This window comes from Schistocerca gregaria, chromosome 7 (genome assembly GCF_023897955.1).
Source record: "Schistocerca gregaria isolate iqSchGreg1 chromosome 7, iqSchGreg1.2, whole genome shotgun sequence".
NCBI classification, from domain to species: Eukaryota; Metazoa; Arthropoda; class Insecta; order Orthoptera; family Acrididae; genus Schistocerca; species Schistocerca gregaria.
In genome coordinates this window covers 380,585,012-380,608,856 of record NC_064926.1, presented here as the reverse complement: position 1 = coordinate 380,608,856, position 23,845 = coordinate 380,585,012, and the positions used below count along the sequence as shown (strand labels likewise).

At 40.8% G+C, this 23,845-nt stretch overlaps 1 protein-coding gene across 1 annotated transcript in view; it reads right to left on the bottom strand.

The window, feature by feature from the left end:
* Positions 1-23,845, bottom strand: part of LOC126281865 (para-nitrobenzyl esterase-like) — a 76,448-nt gene that overhangs the window by 47,429 nt on the left and 5,174 nt on the right. Inside the window, exons 2-4 of the mRNA XM_049981135.1 lie at positions 22,441-22,593; positions 15,083-15,344; positions 9,082-9,267 (exon numbers count right to left, since the gene is read on the bottom strand). Of these exons, the coding sequence (XP_049837092.1) occupies positions 9,082-9,267; positions 15,083-15,344; positions 22,441-22,593 (601 nt within the window). The remainder of the gene's footprint in view (positions 1-9,081; positions 9,268-15,082; positions 15,345-22,440; positions 22,594-23,845) is intronic.

The window sequence follows — 23,845 nt, the reverse complement described above, 5'->3', positions numbered from 1 at the left end:
TCGAGCAGCCCGCCTCCAGTGGTGTCGCGACAGGCGTGAATGGAGGGACAAATGGAGACGTGTCGTCTTCAGCGATGAGAGTCGCTTCTGCCTTGGTGCCAATGATGGTCATATGAGTGTTTGGCGCCTTGCAGGTGAGCGCCACAATCAGGGCTGCATACGTCCGAGGCACACAGGGCCAACACCCGGCATCATGGTGTGAGGAGCGATCTCTTACACTGGCCGTACACCTCTGGTGATCGTCGAGGGGACACTGAATAGTGCACGATACATGCAAACCGTCATCGAACCCATCGTTCTACCATTCCTAGACCGGCGAGGGAACTTGCTGTTCCAACAGGACAATACACGTCCGCATGTATCCCGTTCCACCCAACGTGCTCTAGAAGGTGTAAGTCAACTACCCTGGCCAGCAAGATCTCCGGATCTGTCCCCCATTGAGCATGTTTGGGACTGGATGAAGCGTCGTCTCACGCGGTCTGCACGTCCAGCACGAACGCTGGTCCAAATGAGGTGCCAGGTGGAAATGGCATAGCAAGCCGATCCACAGGACTACATCCAGCATCTCTACGATCGTCTCCATGGGAGAATAGCAGCCTGCATTGCTGCAAAAGGTGGATATACACTGTACTAGTGCCGACATTGTGCATGCTCTGTTGCCTGTGTCTATGTGCCTGTGGTTCTGTCAGTGTGATCATGTGATGTATCTGACTGCAGGAATGTGTCAATAAAGTTTCCCCTTCCTGGGACAATGAATTCACGGTGTTCTTATTTCAATTTCCAGGAGTGTACTTAACATATACTTAATATATTTCACACGTATTTGTACACATATTTGACCTTTAACTGTAGTAAATTTCCCCCTGCACTTTCATTTTCACGCTGCTCGATGTTTATGACGTCGTATCTCCTGAATTATGTGTCGTACAGCCATACCTTTTTGTAGATATATTCACGTGGATAGTGTCGGCGAAATGTGTTGCGAATAGAGTTAGTAGCAAGGAAGTAATAAATTTATACGCCACACGAGATGCGGCATGACGTCATATTTCTTGTATTATGTGTTGTACAATGATACAATTTTGCTCGTAAATTTAGTGGTATATGTGAATAGAGAAAAAAATATCTGTCGTATACAATTAATACTAAAGGAGTAATAAATTAATATGTCATACTAAATGCGCAGTTTTAGTGCATGACCGAAAATGTTTGCGTTAAGCTTTTATCCTTTCATCATTTTGTGGGAGCTGTCAGCGAGAAAAAGGTTCACGTGTTAAGTTTGTTGCAAGTCAGTAAGTGCTCCATTTCTCAAGTACTGGATGAATAAAGCACGAGTGTTCACGCTTAGTGGGCTACAATCCTTTCTCACCCCCACTCCCACTTCCCCTTTGACAGGTAGGTATACATAATTGCAGCCCAAGTTTAATTTGCGCTACAAGCTATCTCCATTCCAAAGTTCATCCAAATCCGTCCATCCACCTCAACGTGAAGGAGTAACAAACAGAAATTCGCACGCCCTCAGACAGTAGCATTTTTAATATACATAAGATAATGACAAAAATCAGTTGCAGTAAACTTTAAAAATAGTATTCAAATTTGGCATCCGCTCCTGCTGATAATGCCATGGCACCTAATTTTGCGGAATTAGACGTGCTGGAAGTCAGGAAACTGGTTATGGCGGCGGCTGACAGGGAGTGCCAGCGTCGTGTTTGTTGGAAAGAGCCTCTGGTTTTCGAAGAGTGATGTTAAGGCGGCCGCCATTTTAAGTCCCTTACATGTTTGCTAGCTTAGAAGCATGACATGCTAATATTCTGCCACACATAGACATATAGACCTTTGATTGTATAGAGGTGTCTCTTTCTCTTTTCAAATATGAAGTGCTCTGGTGACGTTTCTGGTTTATGTACAGTTTTGCTTGATTTAAGAAGAACCAAGATCTTTTAGAACTCTCGCTGTTGACAACTTCTTTCGGATTGGACACAGTGTGGCGTTTTCCTTGTAGATTGCGAAATCATACTTTGTATCTTTGGTTGGGCCGCTAAAAGGCGACGAGCCTATCTCAAGAGCATCATCATCATGGACAGTCAGTTTCTGGAATTATGGCAGCAGCAGCAGCTGCTGCTGCTGCTGCTGCAGTTACAACAGCACAATCAACTACAGCAACAACATGCTGAGCTTGTGCAAGTGGCGTCTCGACAGTAACTGCGGCAACAGGCGCCATGGACCGACTCCAACAACCTCCGTCCCCCTCGGCTTTCGGACCTTTCGATGTAGGCACGAAGCTTGGAACAACTACCTGAAACGTTTTATTGTCTACTCCAAACTAAGGAAAGTTACTGATCCTGTAGATATGAGTACACTCCGCCTTTCTTCTAGCTCATTTCAATATTCTTTGGCGCAAAAGTTTCGTCTGCGCTTCGTTAAAATTTCGTGAGATGTGTACGGTGTTGACTGCACCCTTTGAGCGTAAATAGCTTGTTTTGGCAATGCTACTTAAGTTAAATCACTGAAGAAAACGGGTTAACGAAGCGTACGTTGAATGGATAGCGGAGTTTAGGGCAGTCTAGGGAGCGTAAGTTTGGTTGTACTGTGCAGTATTTTAACACGGATACCATTATCCTCGATGTAGTTATTCGACTAGTTCCAGGTACGTTGTTTCGAGAGGAGGGCTTAGAGTCGTCTGGATCAGTTTTAACGGTCATACATGCAGTCTGTGGCGGCCCAGGAATCTCCTACAGGTATGAGAATTCATGCTTTGAAACCCATACCCAAGTAACAACAAGATTAAATTATGACTGTCCTTGTGCTCCGGTTGTGTGGCATATTTCTTGTCGCTACTCACTTGCGGTACGGACATGCGAGGGAATTCCTGTACTGGAATGCAATGGTAACTACCAAACGCAGAGATGGACCAATTTCTAAGCGCATCCTATCACTGGATACAGTAGAAAGATAGGAGCCGTTATTACTAGTATGATAACAATAGAATTCTAATTACAGAGCTGAGATGGCAATCGCTGCTGCATCAACACTACGCGTCTGGTGACGCTGTGACCATGCTCTGCAAGCAAATGGAGCCTTCGATAGACCTCTGCAACTTCAACGAAGTCAGAAAAACGGTCAATAAAATTGTTTTAATGTATTCAGTTTTGTGATTCCGTTCACGATTCATATTCCTGTTCCTCTGTTCTGAGTGTTGCTAATCAAGTACCGATCAGAGTAACCCAGCTTAAAGATAATTTTTTATCGTGCCTACTTGTTATTGTTATGAGCATTAATGTGAATTTAGTAGTGAAATAAGCTTGGTTAACGTATTAACGTATTTGAATGTTGCAATCGAACGTAACTGCCCACATGTCCTGTACATTTCAACTACACAGTGAATATACTATTTACATATACCATTGCATAAATTGTGTCATAATTCAGAAGCACGTTTGTAGCATAATCAACCTCTGAACCAAGTTTTAGCAAAAATCAACAACTGCTGTGTGTGTGAACCCTTCAATACATAAGGTTTCAGCAAAACACCATGTATGTATTCTTACATTTACAGCTAAAGTAGATGCATACAATATAGTTAATAATAGTGTCTCGGCTGCTTTTTCGCAGCAAGCAGTTAACAGTAATGGAGTATGCTGGTTTCTCTCTGCATTTATTTATTTTAAGCGATGTTACTAATGTAACAATATTTACTGGCGGTGATAGTGCTGCAACCAGACTTTATTGTCGTCGGAACACCTACAGCTTACTTTTAGACAGGTATTCACTGGACGCTCACGTGTGGGTCTACAAAGAAGTATTGCAAACGGAACCAAAATGGATGATGTTTCTTCTGATTCTGCAAACGGAGTACAGGCCAAAGTACTTTATTCTGGGATAAAATCCCAATTAAAAAAGAGCTTACATCGACCTGAAACACAAAACAAAAAGTGTAGAAAGTAACCTATCATTAAACTGAATCATGTACTTGAGATTTCGGCTGCAAAAGCTGAGAGAATGAAAGAATGTACACCTACTGAACTGTGCTATGAAGATATTTCCAACTTTCTTCATCACGGGACATCCTTAAATAAAATAAATGAAGGTATGTTTGTGTTAAAATTTCTTAATATTTCTTCGCCTCAGTGCAGAGTAGTGGATACACAGAATGCAAAAAGGAAGAAAACAGTGACAGTGAAGTATACGAATAAAAAGAAAAGTGGTGAAGTAGTGCCTGTTTGTGCTGCCGCTTTCCATGTGGTGCCTGACATGTCAAAGGGCAGTTCATCGTGTAAACAGGTTTCAGGAAGGAGGAAGGTTTTCAAAGGAAAGGAGAGGGCCACGCGAAGTGGCCGCGCGGTTTGAGGCGTCATGTCATGGATTGCACGGCCCCTCCCACTGGAGGCTCGAGTCCTCCTTCGGTCATGTGTGTGCGTGTGTTGTTCTTAGCATAAGTTAGTGTTAGTAGTGCCTAAGACCAGGGACCGATGACCACAGCAGTTTCTTCTCTTAGGAATTCACATACATTTGAACAATCTTTTGAAAGGAGAGGAGGCAACACAACATAAAAGGATCATAAGAAGTTAAGCAACTATTCTCATAAAGAATGATATAAAAAATAAATGAATGCAGAGAGAGCCACCATGGAAGTGAAGTCTACGAGAGGTTATTTACCTTCAGATCTCATATTCAATGCAATGTTCAAGAGATTCTGTGAAGACAGGAGACTTTCAAGACTGAAACAATGCTTCTTACCAAAACAAATGCATAAATTTTAGAAACATTTCAATATATCGTTGATGACACATCGTAGCGATACCTCCTTAAAAAAATGGTTCAAATGGCTCTGAGTACTATGGGACTCAACATCTGTGGTCATCAGTCCCCTAGAACTTAGAACTACTTAAATCTAACTAACCTAAGGACATCACACACATCCATGCCCGAGGCAGGATTCGAACCTGCGACCGTAGCAGTCGCGCGGTTCCGGACTGAGCGCCTAGAAACGCGAGACCACCGGTGGCCGACGACACTTCCTCCACTTGTAAGATTGGTTTAAGGGGAATAACAGCAGAAAAGTGTCTGGAGAAGAAGAATGTACCACTAACTGGACACAGATTACATAAAAGTCGCGCAAACTGGTTTTATGATATAATGAAGGAAGATAATCCAACTGTCATTAAGGTTTGTTTTGACATACAGCAAAGCCACCCTGTTCCAAAACGATCAGTCAGTGACGATTTCTATGGTAGGCAAGTATTGTTATACAATTTGTGCATCATTATCTACACTAAAAAGCAAAAAAAGGAAATCATTGTTTTCTACACTTCGTTGGAGACAGCATAGATATCATTTCTTTTATTGTATTATTCTATTGTTTCGTGTTTCATGCTTGTATTATCAATAAAAGCAAAAACTCTAAATTTTAAAAACATGTTCTGTATAATAATTGAGCCGTGACCGGCTCGCGCTGATACCGTTTTTTTTCTTTTTGGGATTTTCTCACCATCGAATGGCGCCTTATTGCTCCCTCAGTTATTACATGAACGAGTTGCTCACTTGCCTCCATCAATGGCAGCAGTAGCGTTTATCGATACTAGTACTGCTGTATCATCTTTGGTGTGACCGCTATATTTTCCGTGTGTGGTGTCTGTGAGTGGTCGGTCGGTTGCGACAGAGCAGCGAGGAAGTCGCCTCGGCGTGTTGTCACGCCGGGGCCGCTGGCCGCGTGCACGCGCGGGCGGACTTGTGAGGCACTAGCTGCGAGAGCTGCAAAGTTCATCGCCCACCGAACCTGGGTACTGGAGTTAAGTAATCAGTTAACCTGTTACGAAACCTCAGCTGCTGTGACATCTCTTCATTCATTACCGGTTGTTGCTTCCTGGGCTGTTCCCTCAAGCAGCAACGTACAGTGTGCTGGAGACGGCAAAGTTTGCAGCCGTCTTCCTGTATGATGTTTAACTATCATTAGTGAAGTGCACCAGCGGTATCTTCTGCCTTGTGGCTGTTAACGTTCCAGTTACATTCCCTTATCGTTAGCGTACTTTTCCAGCAGTGTGTTTTCTTCTCCATGTTGATGCTCACCGGCACGGCATGTTGTTCGACAGCTTGATGTTGTTCTACATTTTTGTTTCTTTGAGTGGTTATTGTGCCATGACTGTGCTTACATGCCAATTATCAATACGTAGCGCTGCTGCGATATTCGTCTTCGCTGATATTTTCTGTTGTCTTGCTGTTGGTTGGGCGGACGGGAATTGATTAGATTGTTGGTTGGTTCTTCAACCTTTCCTAGGACGTGCTTCCACCCGATTATTTAGTCTTACGCTTGGCTGCCTGTCTCACCTAACCTGGTGTCAGAGTTTCCGCCGCAGACCAACCCTTGGAACACATCCGAGCATCACTGTTCTGTTGTTTGGGATTGTGATTTTCTTGTGTCTCAAGTATTTTGCGAGGCCTTCAGTTGTGTTTTAATTTAGTTTGTTTTAATGTGAAGTATGTGCCCTTCAGCAAAACGTTACGTGGAATATTTCAAGATAAAGCCTTCAGTCATCTGAAGTACAAAAAAAATCATCATTTGAAAATTTTCTCTCTATCTTAATTTATTATCCAGGCCTTAAACCTTGAGTTGTTCTACTTTCAGTATATTGTCTTCATCCGAACTTTATGTGAATTATTTATAGATACAGCCTTTAGCCTATTTAAATTAAAATTTGAAAGGTCTTTGTCTAAAACCTTTTAAAACTTCCATACTGGAGTTCTTGTTATCCAGGCCTTAAGCCCTCATTTCTTCTATTTTGTAGCTAATGCCTTCAGCCGTGTGTATTGCTTAACACAATTTTAAGCTGTATTGTTACTGAACTCTTTTAAGGGCATGTGTGATTAAGTATTTTTAGCAAATAAAGTTTGTATGTTTGTGCGACTAGCAGCAACTGATTTGGATTCCTTTCCACATCCTGATCCGGTCTGTCCTCCGAAATAAGATTTCATTATATATGAAAAATATGAATTTTACAACAATTCATCTGTATAATAACACCGCAGTGCATAAAAAGATTAGCTGAGGATAAAAATACACAGAATTAAAGAACTCAACATAACTGATACCAGCTATAATTATAAGCTCTTTGAAAAAAAATTCACTTCTTAATACACTGCTATAAAATTAAATTACAATATATTTCATTACAGCACTTTATTAATGTCAGTGATATCCAACAGCCAGGTAAAAATTCAAATACTCGATCTTATCTAGCTATGTGAAAATAGAAAAACTCGTTTTATGAAAAATGTATCTTTTGCATTTATAGAGTTTTGAAAAAACTCTGTTCATTACTAAGTGTTTGACACATGTACTTGGTAAGCCAGCGTCACATGCTAGGATATGACCAGAGGACGGTACTACCGAAACAGGTAGTCAGTCGACAAAAATATTTGACAAAGTACTAAACCGTATTATTTCAGTATATTAATTTTTATAAACGAATGCATGTGTAAATGATGTGTGAAGCTGCTGACACGAACGCGAATGAGTGGGATTTGTTTTATACTATGTAAAAGGTTAGATTTCTATGAATAAAATTGTTGACCACCGTTCCCCAGAAAACTGTTTTGTTATTTGCAGCAATGTGGTTCTACATATAAAACTCCCCGTGTGTCAGGAAAAGCTGTTTCGAATTTCTCACAGGGAACTAAGTTGAGTGTTCCCTCTACATTTTGATAAGTTAATTCATCTCGTTCTTCTATATACTTTGAGACCCTTGAGGGTTTTATTAAGCTTACATTAAGTCGCAGCTAATAAAATGCGTATTTTTTTAGGTTGTGTTCTATAGCTTTAATAAAAAAGTATTTTCGTGCACATCATTAAAAGCTGCTGAAATCTGTATTATTCATCAGGATATACCATAAAGATTTTAGCAGATTTTTGTGGTATATACAAAAATTTAAATGTATTCCACTGCACTTTAAGCTATTCTAGGAACGGTTAGACTCACAGTTGTCCTGTCAGCATATTCGGACGAATTTCATGGGGACTATAATGTTTCTGGGCAATGGAATTTCGTTTGGTTTGGTTTGGGTTTTCATGTGGTGTCGTGAGGTGGCGGTAGTTACTTGCATTGACCTTTATATACGACATGGGATTCAGTCAGATTATTTTAAATTCCTTCTGGAAGGCATTATTTTTTACAAAATAGCGCATGTGAATGTGTTTCTGCCATTTCTATAATAATTTCTGGATATAATCATCAGTTTATAGAAATTATGAAATTTCGTTTCAACAAAATTAATGCTTGCACATCTGAAAATTATCTATGTCAAGCTGATGCATCTTAAACGTTTCAAGTCTGAAGTTATCCGGAGTCAGTTGTAGAGTTCTGTGGTTAGAGATAATATTCTGCAATTGAAAACAAATAAACATTGTATTTGGGGAAACACAAGGAAATAATTTATAAGGGTGAAAATCATCAGGTACACTTACAATATCCTAAAATCGAGATGAAACTGGGACAATAATAGAAACTCCAAATCATCTGCCTACAATGAACTTCTAAGGACCAACGATACAAAAGTTAATGTAAATAAAAAAATGTAATACTTCTTGTTCTCAAATATTTCTTAAAAAATGTAACATACTCATCATTTGCAGTAATATGCAATTAGATTCGCATTTTAAATGTTCAGTTGAAAACGGTAACAGGCTTTCAAGCCAGACATGGTATAACGATTCTTGCAATTTTCTATATATCATTACGAGCGGTTTGGTTAAAATGAGCTGAACCATTACAAGCGAGCCGGCCGGTGTGGTCGAGCGGTTCTAGGCGCTTCAGTCTGGAACCGCGCGACCGCTACGATCGAAGATTCGAATCCTGCCTCGGGGATGGATGTGTGTGATATCCTTCTAAGTTCTAGAGGACTGATGACCTCAGATGTTAAGTCCCACAGAGTTCAGAGCCATTTGGACCATTTGAACTATTACAAGGAAAACTGGTATGTTCCCAAGGGGTGACGCTTACATAGGGAACACAGGTAGGAACTGAGTTTTGGAGCAGTTAGTTAGCCACAGACAACACTCCAACAACAGTCTTGAGGAGTTGCACTTACCTTTGGCAGCCGGCGAGAGGAGCATGTGTGACGTGGAAGCTCCACCTGCGCTCTCCCCAAAAACGGTGACCTTGTTCGGGTCCCCGCCGAAGGCAGCGATGTTGCGCTGCACCCACTGCAGGGCGAACACCTGGTCCTTGAGGCCGGCATTGCCAGGGATGTCGTCGTTCTGCAGGCTCAGGAATCCTAGAGGTCATAAGCAAAGATGCTATTATCATTGTAAGCCACCTACTCTTTTTTGTAATCACCCGAGGAAAGTATGTCATCCGAAAAATGTCCTGAATATGTTCCCCTCTTTACATAAAACTTTAATCCAAGAAATAATTTATAACACAATCTGGCAAGAAGTTCATGAACATATTCCAGAGTATCGAGTGTTTTCTTTGAGTAAAAGAAAGAAACGCGGGGCACAAATGAATACTTGTGTGAAATTCGAGACCACATTCCCTCTAGAAATTCCATAATCTGATCCAGGGAACGTGTAATTGATTTATCGTATACGTAGATCATGTTTAATGGGCGTGCTTGGTTCTATCTGATAGCCTAACACCTCTCCACAAAAAACCTGAAATATAAAAATGTATAACAACCACATCGAAACACAATCTGATACGCAGCAAACGTCTCCGAATCTGCTCACCACAATTTACCTTCCAGGCTGTAAAGCATGCCGTCAATGGAAGAAAAGTTTCTGCTCACTGAATTTTTGAAAAAGTTTATGCTGACTGCAATTTAGCTTCCCACTGAACACGTTACTGCTGAAGACAGAATTCTTATTGAAGATGAGGCTTTCAAGTAAGTGCAGATAGTGAAATGAATAGTAAGACACGTAGGTACTTACATATTTGGACATGAATTTCATAGGTGATATGAGTATGACTATAACTCATGGATTCTTAGCCCAACTTTATTGAGAGTCAATCTCTATCCAGAAACACAGGAAAGATCACAGCTGTCTGAACATGATCATGCTGCATGCAAGAACTCCATATAAACAAGAAAAGAACTAAGAGTAATTCCAGATGGATCAGGAAATCCTGAGCACATTTAAATAAACGATAGTGTGATACGGTCAATATGCCTACCGTAAAGATGAACTAATGAAAAATCAGTACTGTACCAGTTACATATAAAGCTAACCTTTAAACACATGAAAATACAGTGAAGTGACAAAGATCATGGGATACCTCCTAATATCGTGTCGGACCTCTTTTAGCTTGGCGTACTGCGGCAACTCGAGATGGCATCAATTCAACACGACCTTGAAAGTCCTCTGCAGAAATATTAAGCCATGCTGCCTCTACATCAGTTTAAAACTGCGAAAGTGTTGCCGCAGCAGGATTTTGTGCACGAACTGACCTCCCGATTATATACCAATATTGTTAGATGGGATTCGTGTCGGCCGATGCGCGTGGGCAAATCATTCGCTAGAATTGTCCGGAATGTTCTTCAAAGCAATCGCGAACAACTGTAGCCCAGTGACAGAGCGAATTGTCATCCATAACATGAGGTCCATGAATGGTTGCAAATGGCCTCCAAGTAGCCGAATATATCCATTTCCAGTTAAAGATCGGTTCAATTGGACCAGAGGACACCATTACGGAGCCACCACCGGCTTGACAAATTAGATCCATGGCTTCGTGTGGTCTGTGCCACAATCGAACCCTACCATCAGCTCTAAGGAACTGAAATGGGGACTCATCTGCCCAGGCAACGGTTTTCCAGTCGTCTGGTACCGAGCCGTAGAGATGCGCTCCAGGCGATGTAGTTCTGTTGGTCATATGCTGTCCGATCCCGCTAAAACCAGATTTCGCTGCACTATCCTAACGAATACGTTCAGCAAACGTCCGACATTCATAACTGCAGTTATCTCACGCATTGTTGCTTATCTGTTAGCATTGGCATTAGCACTGGCAATTCTACGAAAACGCCGCTGCTCTGAGGCTCTCGGCCACTGCGTTTTCAGTGGTGAGAGGTAATGCCCGAAATTTGGTACCGTCTTGAGCTGTGGATCTCGGAACATTGAATTCCGAAATGGAGTGTCCCATGCGTCTAACTCCAACTACCATTCTGCGTTCAAAGTCTGTTGATTCGCGTCGTGGGATCATCATCACGTCGGAAACCTTTTCACATAAATCACCTGAGTACAAATGACAGCTCCACCAATTAACTACCCTTTTACACGTTGTGTACGCGGCACTATCGCCATGTATATGCGTACAATCGCTACCCCATAACCTCTGTCACCTCAGTGTACTACAGGCTAATGTGCAAAATGCATGTCGCCCTTTCACTATACTTCTTTCAGCTCGTTGCATGAGAATGGCCATCAAAAAGTAAATCGTCGAGATACCGTATCAGTCCTTAGCAAAAGACGTGGAAGCAACAGCGAAGAACACCATCAGAACCAGAGTACCTTATTGAAAGTCGCGCTTAAACAGTCAGGAAGACGATGATTTGTTCCTCATTCAACGGAGCGCACAAACGTACCATGGGGTTCGGACAGGTGTGTGATTGTCTCTTACTTACTGCCAGGAAATACTTTCTAGCAGACATGCCTTTACCATGGGAGTACTAAAAATAACGAGACTGCTGAATGGCATTAGTGTACGCTACCATATCGAACCTGGCACATGCAGGACAGCGCTGTAAGTGAGCTTAGTAAATGATGTCAGTCAGACACGATGACTTAACAGATGTAAATAACATTCATAAGGAGTTTGTATCCGTGTGGCCAGTTAAAGTTATATTGGACATTTCAATTATTCAGGTACAAGTTAGTTGAATGAAAAATACGATAGAAGTACGGAAGGTAAGACAGACATACTTATGCCATACAAAAATAAAGACTGGAAAATAATCGTGAAAGACAGGCGGAGAGTATGTGCCAGGAAACATTAAATAATAACCGAGAGTGAAAAAATGAATGATACATTATCTTCTACTTCTTAAGATTCATGCAACTATTTTGAATCGAAAACTTGTCACTCATACATGTAAGAAACGAATCCTACGTTCCTGAATAGATGTTTACAACTTTCTGTCTCTTGATGGAGATCTGATACAAAAATCTAGGGAACTAGAATCATTTAAGACAGACTTGATTACTCACTAGAAATTGTGGTGAACATCCTTTCATTTGTCCTTTGGTTTCCTTTCAGTGTCTCACATATCATATAAATCATAGGACAGTATTCATATTCGTTTCTACAAATGGCGGACTTGAATAGAGGAAGAGTTTCCTCACTCTCCGCTACGGTGTGGTTAGGGCTTCGCCTTTACTCAGCTAGTCAAAGACTGTGATATCTTAAGTAATCGATCATATGTTGTAGAATATCTTTGCAATATACTTGCGATTACAATTCCCGGAAGACCGCATAATTTGAAAGCCAGCATTTTAATGAACAATTTTCAGCATGTATACTCCATGTATGAGAACCGCAAGCAATTTCAATACGCGAGAAACGAGTAATTATTCTTGACAGTAGTGCTACTCTCCTACATCTGACTGTAGCGGGAGATTCTGGTTCGCGTTGAACATTTTTCTTTGATATTCATTTTCGCCTAGGTATCAGGATATTTAGTCATTGTAGTATTCATTGTGGAGGACATAAAGAAAACACGACCGATGTTAAATGCTACAGCAACAATTCTTCGAGAATTTAAAGTGTTCGAGAGAACGTTAGCATCAAAAAGAGGGGCCTAATGTGACGCTTACATTTCCAGTTGCTAGCCTAGGCTACGGCCGTGGTGTGTAGCGTGGAGAAAGAGACGGACTGCACACTGGCTACGCTGCAAAGTATTCTTTGTCTCCCTCTGCGTAGAACGCATCATGCACAGACCTTTATACATGCGTACCATTCCAGTGGAACGAAGAAAAGCTTTCTTCCAAAGCCTGCCGCTACAACACATCTGTGTAATGACGTGCCACAGAAAGTTAAACGTGTTGTCTATACCTAATGCTAGAAGAATCAGCTGTATTTGGCCTAAGTGCCAAACTCCTTGATTACAACATTAGGGTGCAACATCACATAAATGTCGAGGTCATTAGAGACTATGGGATAGAAACTCCTACAGGTAGGGGGGAGGGATGAAAGGCAATCCATCTAAATTCGCGTAGCGTATTAGTACTTTTCTGCAGTTACTTGCTGTTTCAGCAGCTCTACTGATTTTCATTTGTGTATCTGACTCAAATCAAAATTTATATCCAGTCGTAATAATTAGAAATACAAAATGCAGTTTACTTTTGTTGTGAATGAAAACTATCGTATACGTAAATTCGAAAACGTGACATTTCTATACTCACTTCGTATAATTGATTCAAATATTGAGTTCCATGTTGGATGAACAGGTCATCTTGGCGAAACCTCACGAGGGTCAAAATATGATATCACAATCCAAAACATTTCGTTACACTTGGGTCCGCAGATCATCCGTCCGGCTATCATGATTTAGGTGTCCCGTGATTTCCCTACACAATAGCGGGATGGTTCTTTTGAAAGGGCATGACTGACTTCCTTCCCCATCCTTCCTTAATCCGATGGGATCGATGAATCGCTGTTTGGTGTGTTTTTCCAAATCAACCAACCAACTAAATCAACCGTTTGCAAGATATATGCGAATGAGTTGTTACGAGCCGCCAGTCACGACCGTATGAAATATTGTTCTACTTAGTACGTGTGTTTCAACATAGGATAATACAGCCAACCGGTTGTAACTATTCGGTACATTGACCTAGTTTTCGACACCTGTTAAGGGTGTCTTCATTAGAATGAAATTTTGAGAAACAGTAAAATTACTTTGCGAGGAAGCAATGCTCACAATTTAGAGCAGCTATGCTCAAGTAAAAAAATAATTTGGTTTATTTTATTTTTGACTTGAGCACAGCTGCTCTACTTTGTGACCATTGCTTTCTCACAATGTAATTTTACGGTTTCTCAAAATTTCATTCTAATGAAGAAATACATAACAGGTGCCGAAACCTATATCAGTGTACCAAACAGTTATTTGCGGCCGGTTGTTTGTATAATCCTGTGTTGCAACTGTTGTGGTTGGCAGAATTGCCAACACCGTGTTACTAGAGGAGGCCGAAATGTACGCGTTTTAGCTCACGCAGGCTGGCGTGAGATCTGGAACATGACAAGGAAATTAGAAATTAAAAAGCGGTCGTAGCTGGTGGAATACTTAACTGTAATCTATAAATGATGAACGTCGCTCTTGACGGTACACGGTTCACAATATCAATAGTAACTGAATAAGTCGCCTTGCCAGGTAGTAGCAAATGACGTAGCTGAACGCTATGCTAAACTATCGTCTCGCCAAATGAGAGCGCATTTAGTCAGTGAACCATCGCTAGAAAAGTCGGCTGTACAAGTGGGGCGAGTGCTAGGAAGTCTCTCTAGACCTGCCGTGTGGCGGCGCTCGGTCTGCAATCACTGATAGCGGCGACACGCGGGTTCAACGTATACTACCGGACCGCAGCCTATTTAAAGGCTACCACCTAGCAAGTGTGGTGTCTAGCGGTGACACCACAGGAACTACTATACGGTTGCTGAGAAACAGCCATGTTTAGAACTGTAGTATCTTCGATTAAGTCTCCATCAAATTAAATGAGAACCCTAAAAATATACTACAACCCTCTATGTACCACTCTCGTAGCGATCGCAAGATTCGATAAATTATCGTGCACATAGAGACGTTTAAGCAATCATTCTTCTCACGCTCCACATGTGGATGTAGCAGGTAGAACTGCTGACAAGTGGTTCAATGTTAAGTACCATCTGCAGTTTACTTCGCAATCGTTTGCACGCTACACATGTTTTAGCACAACCAATCTACCATTACTTTGTAAAGTCGAGTTGCAGTGAGCATGACACGACTACGTTGTTTCAATTGGTCTATGTTGTTCAGGAACTATGGCAATGTTAAGGAATTGCTCAGATTTTTTTTTTTAATGTCGTACTCGTTAGAAGTGAAGAGCCGTAATTTTCGCGGACCTTACCAATGGAGCCGACGCGGTAGTTGAAGGTGACCAGCATGACGGCCTTGTCCATGAAGTAGTCTGGCGCCTTGCCGGTGGCGCTGCCCGTGGTGAAGGCGCCGCCGTAGATGTAGAACATGACGGGCAGCGGCGAGTCGTGGAACACGGGGAAGTACACGTTCAGGTAGAGGCAGTCCTCCGAGCCGGCGCCGCTCTGCGGGCAGGCGGCGCTCATCGCCATCGCGTCGCGGGTGCCCGACCAGTTGGCCGCCGGCTGCGGCGCCTGCCGGAAAACCACACCACCCGCGCTTCTACCAGATCACTTCCCAGCTGGCAAAATACAGGGTGCTGCGAAAAGGTACGGCCAAACTTTCAGGAAACGTTCCTCACACACAAGTAAAGATAAGATGTTATGTGGACATGTGTCCGGAAACGCTTAATTTCCATGTCAGAGCTCATTTTAGTTTGTTCTTCCACCTATGCTCAATGGAGCACGTTATCATGATTTCATACGGGATACTCTGCCTGTGCTGCTAGAACATGTGCCTTTACAAGTACGACACAACATGTGGTTCATGCACGATGGAGCTCCTGCACATTTCAGTCGAGGTGTTCGTACGCTTCTCAACAACAGATTCGGTGACCGATGGATTGGTAGAGGAGGACCAATTCCATGGCCTCCACGCTCTCCTCACCTCAACCCTCTCCACTTCCATTTATGGGGCCATTTGAAAGTTCTTGTCTACGCAACTGCGGTACCAAATGTAGAGACTCTTCGTGCTCGTATTGTGGACGGCTGTGTTACAATATGCCATTCTCCAGGGCTGCATCAGTGCATCAGGGATTCCATGCGACGGAGGGTGGATGCATGTATCCTCGCTAACGGAGGACATTTTGAACATTTCCTGTAACGAACTGTTTGAAGTCACGCTGGTACATTCTGTTGCTGTGTGTTTCCATTCTATGATTGATGTAAATTGAAGAGAAATAATAATATGAGCTCTAACATGGAAAGTAAGCGTTTTCGGACACATGTCCACTCAACATATTTTCTTTCTTTGTGTGTGAGGAATGAAAGTTTGGCAGTAGCTTTTTGTAACACCCTATATAGCCCACTTTCGCCAACCTGGAGCCTTAATAGAAGAGATTTAAACGATTAACAAACTTGGTACCGGTACTGATCCAATTCGGCGAGAAAACAAAGGCATCGACAACATGTCTCGTAGATTAAGTATTCTCAGCCCTATTTTTGAACCAATAACAAAATGCATGCATTTCGCAATGTTCTGAAACAATTTAAATAGTTTTGTGTAGCGAGATGAATAACTTTCAGGAAAATTAGGACCCACATCATGCAATACACAGTTGTACTTGTTTTTATTGTTACCCTCGATTTCGCTCAGAATGTAGCCATCCTCCAGACATTAATAAGTGTTCTATAGACCAAGGATAGTCAGGTTGTGAATAAGTGTCATAATAAGTACAGATTCAGTTGGTAAACTTTAAATAGTTTTTGAGCAATAACACCACATTATATTGGTTACCTGTGTACTTCATCTTAAGGTAAACGACTATGGAAATATCACTCGCCCCAGCGCAGAGATCACAGAGTCAATTATGATCTTCTTCTCAGATATGAACTTGGTCAGATACGTCGTGTTCTATATATTTTACTACGAAACGCACTTTAATAAAAAATAATACTTCTAATGTTGATGTGTATCTACTACGATCATTGCGATACGATAGGGCAAAGGTAACTGTAAAGTTACTGTGAAGTAATATCAATTAATTGTTCACTTTGTAAGTAGGCTGTTTAGGTTTTTTTTATTGGTAACGCCGCCGCCACGTAGCGCTTTGTATGAAAAATCACTGGCGGTGCTGTGCGTAGTCTGTGGCTAGTTTGCATTGTTGTCTGCCATTGTAGTGTCGGGCAGCGGCAGCTGGATGCAAGCAACGCGTAGCGTTGCGCAGTTGGAGGTGAGCCGCCAGCAGAGGTGGACATGGGGAGAGAGATGGCGGAGTTTTGAAATTTGTAAGAATTGGTGTCATGAACTGATATATATATATATATATATATATATATATATATATATATATATAATGTCTATAAAGGTAAATACATTGTTTGTCCTCTATTAAAATCTTTCGTTTGCTAACTGTGCCTATCAGTAGTTAGTGGCTTCAGTAGTTTCAATCTTTTATTTAGCTGGCAGTAGTGGCGCTCGCTGTATTGCAGTAGCTTGAGTAACGAAGATTTTTGTGAGGTAAGTGATTTGTCAAAGGTATAGGTTAATGTTAGTCAGGGCCATTCTTTCGTAGGGATTTTTGAAAGTCAGATTGCGTTGCGCCAAAAATATTGTGTTTCAGTTTAAGCACAGTCTTGTACAATTTTTCTAAGGGGACGTTTCAATTTGTATACTACTATCGAGTTTCGTGGCCACGTGTCCCATTGTGATTCGGGTGAAACTAACTTCCGCCCTTGGTCTTCCGTGGACTGGAAATAAATGTCAACCATTTGCGAAATATAGGTTTATTAAACCTTGACTATGGGTTCAACAATTTTAAAACTGTCTTCCCCAGTAGATATTGTACGTAGAATCACATATTATCTATATGCGATGTGGAAGTTGTTGGCTATTTCTAGTACATCTGCATGTCACCCAATAAAAACAATTTAAAAAATACGTGATTTAAAAGAAGTAGCTCCCTACTGTAGAGCTTCGTCTTGAAACATTTTAAAGACAAAACTCCACAGTAGAAAGCTACAAATATTTTAAATGATTATTATCGGGTCACACGCACATGTACCAGACAGAGCCTACGACTTCCACATCGTATACGGATAATATATGATTCTACATGCAATACCTTCTGAAGAAGACAGTTTTAAAACTGTCAAAACCATGATCAAGGTTTGATAAGGCTATATTTTGTAACTGGTTGGCTGTTATTTTCACTCCATTGAAGATCTTCCAAGCGCAGTTACTGTAGCGCTGTCACCTTCAAAATCTTAAAATTTCAGAATCTCCACTTGATATTATTTGTAAGAAGTAAGAGTGTAATTTTCACCGTTGCTCGTTTCACTCGCAGCAATTTAAGCTGTCCTCTTAGGTTACTGCCTACTACACCCAAGGAAATCGCGATCTATTCGGAAATAAACTGCCGAATATTTGTGAAAGCAACAATATGAACATCACTGCTGCTCGTTTCACTCCCTGCATTTGAATATTTCGTTTTTTAAAGAGACTGAAGTCAAAAATCGAAGAAACACACTCTTAGAGTGAGCGCTGTTGCGTGTAAATAAATCCAATGCTGCAAAACGTACATTTCTTAAATTAATAACAAAGACCCACAATTCTTTACAAACTCTAAGGTGAAAAAGGTATCACCGTGCAGAATTATGTGAACTTTCTTCCTGCGTACCTCTGCACACTGCACTACAGTGAACTCCCTATAACTTGTGACGTTATCTTCCATGTTACGATGTCCTGGAAAAGTTACCATCAATTTGTCACTGACAAACATTTAAGCATAACAAAAGGTCTCAAGAGCGACATGTTTCTAGTAAATCTCCAATGATCCGTTACCTTAAAGAGCGTACTTCATCACACTCAAGTAAAAACACAAGAACAATGAAATATGTAAATTCAGTACGGCCTCTGCAAAGTTCTTCACTTGTTGACTCCTATGGAACGTAGTGCTCGCATCGCGTTTTATCGAAGATACATCATACTGACGTTAAGTGAAGTAAATGGGGGCCACGCGCTGGTCGACAGAAGCAATTTGGTCTCATACACCGAGCGAGGTGGCGCAGTGGTTAGCATACTGGACTCGCATTCGGGAGGACGATGGTTCAATCCCGTCTCCGGCCACCCTGATTTAGGTTTTCCGTGATTTCCCTAAATCGCTTCAGGCAAATGCCGGGATGGTTCCTTTGAAAGGGCACGGCCAATTTCCTTACCAATCCTTCCCTAACACAAGCTTACGCTCCGTTTCTAATGACCTCGTTGTCGACGGGACGTTAAACACTAACCACCACCACCACCGCCGCCGCCGCTGTACATGTCGTTAGCAGCAGATTTGAACAGGGGGGGGGGGGGGGGGGGGAGCGGCGAGCTGGTAAACGGCGTACTGTTGGCTCGTGCATCTGTGAGGCTCACCTTAACAGCGTGCAATTTTCCGCAAGCTTAAGACGCAGGAGTTACAATGGGCAGACAATAAATTTTCGCCAACACGCCTCTGCAAAATATTAATGAGTAGTAGCAAATATCGGGCGTGTAGTAGTTCTGTATCATTGTCTCACCACCGACCAACCGAGCCACAAGATTACGTTTCTCGACTAAGTGAGCATCAAGAGACGGAAAGAGTGACGCTTATAGTGATCATTAATTTAAACTGTAACCGCGCGGGGTAGCCTAGACACCTTGTCACGGTTCGTGCGGCTCTCCCGTTGGGGGTGCGAGTCCTCCCTCGTACATGCATATGTGTGTTGTTAATAATTGGCAAACAACGCTGTACAGTCACATTAAAGCCATGAGATGTTCAATTGACTTTTATTACAACATGTTCCGGGATTACACCCATCTTCAGACATCTGTTACAAAAAAGTACAATACATAAGCGAACAGCACACTCAACACATCTCAACGTAACAGAAAATGAGATTTGGTCATATGAGTTTCGTACCACAAACTTCAACTCCTTCCTAACCAACCAAGCGTTCAGCTTCGACAACTCAAAGAAAGTGTCGAATAACATATGACTGCGACACAAGCAGTCTTGAACCACAGCGTATACTGACGCTAAACAAGATAACTAGCAGCGGAGCGCCCTCGGTAGGGGGCACTGCATGGTCATGTGCTCAATGCGTTCGCATGTAATTTAATAACAATATACTCACCATATAACATCTAACAGGGTGTAATTACTACTAGCAATTACTGACGGAAACTGGTTAAAAATATATTAGAAGTGAATCCGGAAGAGGGTTACCCCCACCAGAAATTCTCAGTTATCGTACGCTATACTGAAAGTATGAAAGGAGAAAGGAAGTAAGCAAAAGGAAGAGTTGTAGGATTACGCCACCTATAGGAAAGTGAAAAAACCTGTGGAAAGAAAGAAGCAGCTGTATGAATATCAGAAGCTCAGATGACAATGCAGTACTAAGGAAACGAGAGAAGGCTAAAAGGTGGAAATAATATGTACAAAGGTTATACAAAAGAAAAGGACTTCAGGACCATATTATGTATACGCACGAGGAATAGAAGAAGCCGAGACAAGAAGTACGATTTTGGGAAGAGAATTTTACAGGTCAGTGAGAGACATAAGTAGCAAAATGTCTCCTGTTGAAGATTACGTTCCGGTGGAATTTTTAACACATTTTGACAATCTAACCATGACATGCCAATACTACCTATTTCACAGGATATTTGATACTAGCTACTAACGGGTGTGAATATTAGTGAAGAATTATTTTAATAATTCACAGAAGTAAATAACTAACATGAAATATGTATAGAGGAATGGAAAACTGCTGGGAAACACAATCGTTAAAGGTTTCTCAAGTCTGCTTTCACCCAAATGAATTGCATAAAATTCCTCTCGAAATGATTACCACAGGCTGTCACAAGTAAGCGTAGACTATGGTAGTTTTCCTAGTAGTCTTGTACAGTTAAAATCATAACCATGTTACTTGTGCGTTATACGTGTTGCATACTTATCGAACATTATCCCATTTTGATCGCCTTATGTCCATATGCGATCAGTGTCTTAACAGATACCTTTAGAAACCAGAAGCGTTGTACTCTCTAGAAACTGAGTGATGATACATAAAGGGCGACGTAATCTACAGAACATTTTTGTTCTACATAGCTATACATCTGACTGTTTCTTAAAAATAAACAGTATTTATAAAAAAATTGAAACTATCAATGTTTAATTCAGGTTTCATTTGCAAATTGTTGATTTGTAACATGAGGGATATTGCAGCAAAAACTGAAAAAAGCGATAAATATTTATCAAGAAGTACTAGAAAACACAATTTACTCAAAAAACCTGTAGCGTTACACAAAACGCAAACCAAAAGACATCAGACATGAGTTAAATACTTCGTTCTGCTTGTATGAAACATGTTTCTGTTATTGATAAACAACTTTCACACTTATCAGTAGCAACAGGAAACACTTGCCTTTGATGATGATGAAGAACGTTAAAAGGGGTATAAAATAATCCCAATAATTATATAGTTTTTTATGTTTCTGCCTGTAAACTGTACTTGCATCAAAAGTAATTGCTTTGATTACATAAAAGCGAAGAAATTGTGTAACCAATTAGTTTTTATTACTTATAAAATTCAATTTATATTTTTAGGGACATAAAATACAAAACTGACAAACACTAAGAGATGTACGGTAGTAGTTTTGGCATAGCGCAACTCTACGTATAATTTTTTCTCATAGCTGCATTAATTACACAGATCAAATTTGTCTTTTCAAATGGAGCTAAGCAGCTTCTATTGTTAATTCGTGATTTAAAAAAGACGTAATTAACGGCGTTTAACTCTTCAAAATCCAATTAGTAGTTTCATGAAATCACAAAATTTATATCTTACAACTAGTGAATATTTAATTTACAGCAGTATAGATGCTAAGTGCTTCTATAATAGAGGATACTAACGCACGTTTGTGTGCGTTCGACTTGGGATAGTTTCCATATACAGTATTTGGCCACAATTGGATGTAGATGTGGAGTGTAAGATTCTTGATGTCCAAGACTTCGCACCAGTGACCTGTGTTAACTTTCAAACCTCTGCAAAAGTGTCAATTAAGGTAGGAGTATGTGACTCTGTTGATGGTATCCGTCTGTCGTACGTTATTGTTTCCACCTGTACCGTATTTCTCCATTTCCCTTTTTTCATCATCACCATCACTTGCAAGAACAGCAGCGAAAATACAACACTATACGCTATACAGATTCATCGTAGTCACTTTGCACACTAGGTGTCCTAGAAGTACCCACGAGAAAATATCTGTTATTCAAAAATCTCTTGATCAGTCTTTGTGAATTTATGCCAGTTAACCAGCATCTTGTTACGAAAGTAACATGTCGAAGCGTCGTATAGTGCTCACCATGATCACTTGAAATCAAAATAGAGTTGATTGTAAGTGACCACGGCTTGACGTGTGACTTTCGTGGCTAGAGTCATTAGAGTCAAAACAGACTGTCACAAATCCACCAAATGTGATCAACATATTTGTGAATAAAAGGGTGTATTTGAAATAGCTCCCAAATGTCAGCTTGATAATGTCAAATTTCATGGAACTACAAAAGCTTGAAGCAGGCGTAAGACACACGAGTAAGTTAGTGTCTATACTTACGCGGAACCTGAGATCCCCCAGAGGGGGTGTGGCGTACGGGATGCCAAGAAACCTGCTGTAGAGCGTCCCATTCAACGAGGTGGTCGTGGTGCCCCGTAGTTCGCCATTCTCAGTCGTCACGAAAACGTAGGTGCCACCGCTCTCCTGAGTCACCTGCAACAAAGGCGTCCATGAGAATTTCGTGAACGGGACTGGAGCTAACTACACAGGTTTCCACAAATCCACAAATCAGGGTAAAATCCCAAGCAAAGTCATAAAAGTTTTTGTTCATGGCGTTACCACTTATCTAGAACGAATGAAGTGTTGTAATTAACACCTTAAAACTGTCTGATGTGATGATGAAACATTGCACATAGACTTAATAGACATGATTAATAATGATGATACCATTTAATTCCTAATTTCTTCAACGTTATACAATACTTGGTCATTTTAGCGCCAGAGTTTCGATGGTAGCAAAAAATATATTAATGAATACGAGTGGTATCTAACAAATTCTCAATAAGTTTCTATATTGTCCTTCTCTTAGTACCACAAAATGGCGAGGAGCCTCAGTGCTTCACACGCTGGACTCGTGTTCGGGAGGGTTAAGTTTCAAAGGCCATTATAGCTGTTATAATGTTTGAAGAAATCGTTAATGGAAAATAGAGACACTATGTGTATCACATACGTAGCATCAATATTATCCTTTGAAATAATTTTACAACGATAACATCGATGTCAACCACCTCGAAAATTAAAGCAATTCCTTTGTCATTTACCTGCGTCTACAGAGCTGAAAGTGAGAAAATAAACATAACTTCTCTAAAAAGTTTGCTGTTCGTTGACGATGTAATATTAAGATAACATCAGACATCAGGAGAAGCCGTGGTTGGGATACGAACACGACGTCAAAAGAAAGTACTATTAAAGTAAGTTGGGGATTTGGGAAGCTTCAAGGGTGTAGTCACAGTGGAATGTAATCACACGTGGTCTCTTTGATACCAGTTGATATCGATCATTTCATTTGTAGGACATTAACTTCAGACAAAATTAATTATTCGTGAATGTCAAATTATGTGTATTGCGTCTTACATTAGTTGATCATAGAAACACGCTGATGTAAATTTTGTAAAACTGATTACAATATTTTCAGTAAATTTTAAAATGTTTTTTTCTAAAAAATATGAATCAGTCAATTTAAGTTCTGTCTTCGCCACCGATGTAAACAATTAGAAAAGGTCGTTCATGTTTTATGCAGACGTAGCGAACGGTTGAAAATTTTTTAGCTCGGGTGAGCTGATGAAAGTGATATTAACACTGAAGCAAAACGAGACAATTAGTGTTATTTCGCACTTAAAGTGACCCATGAAACCGTTACAATTATACAAAGTCTCAGGTTTCTTATTATAGGAACAACTTTTTA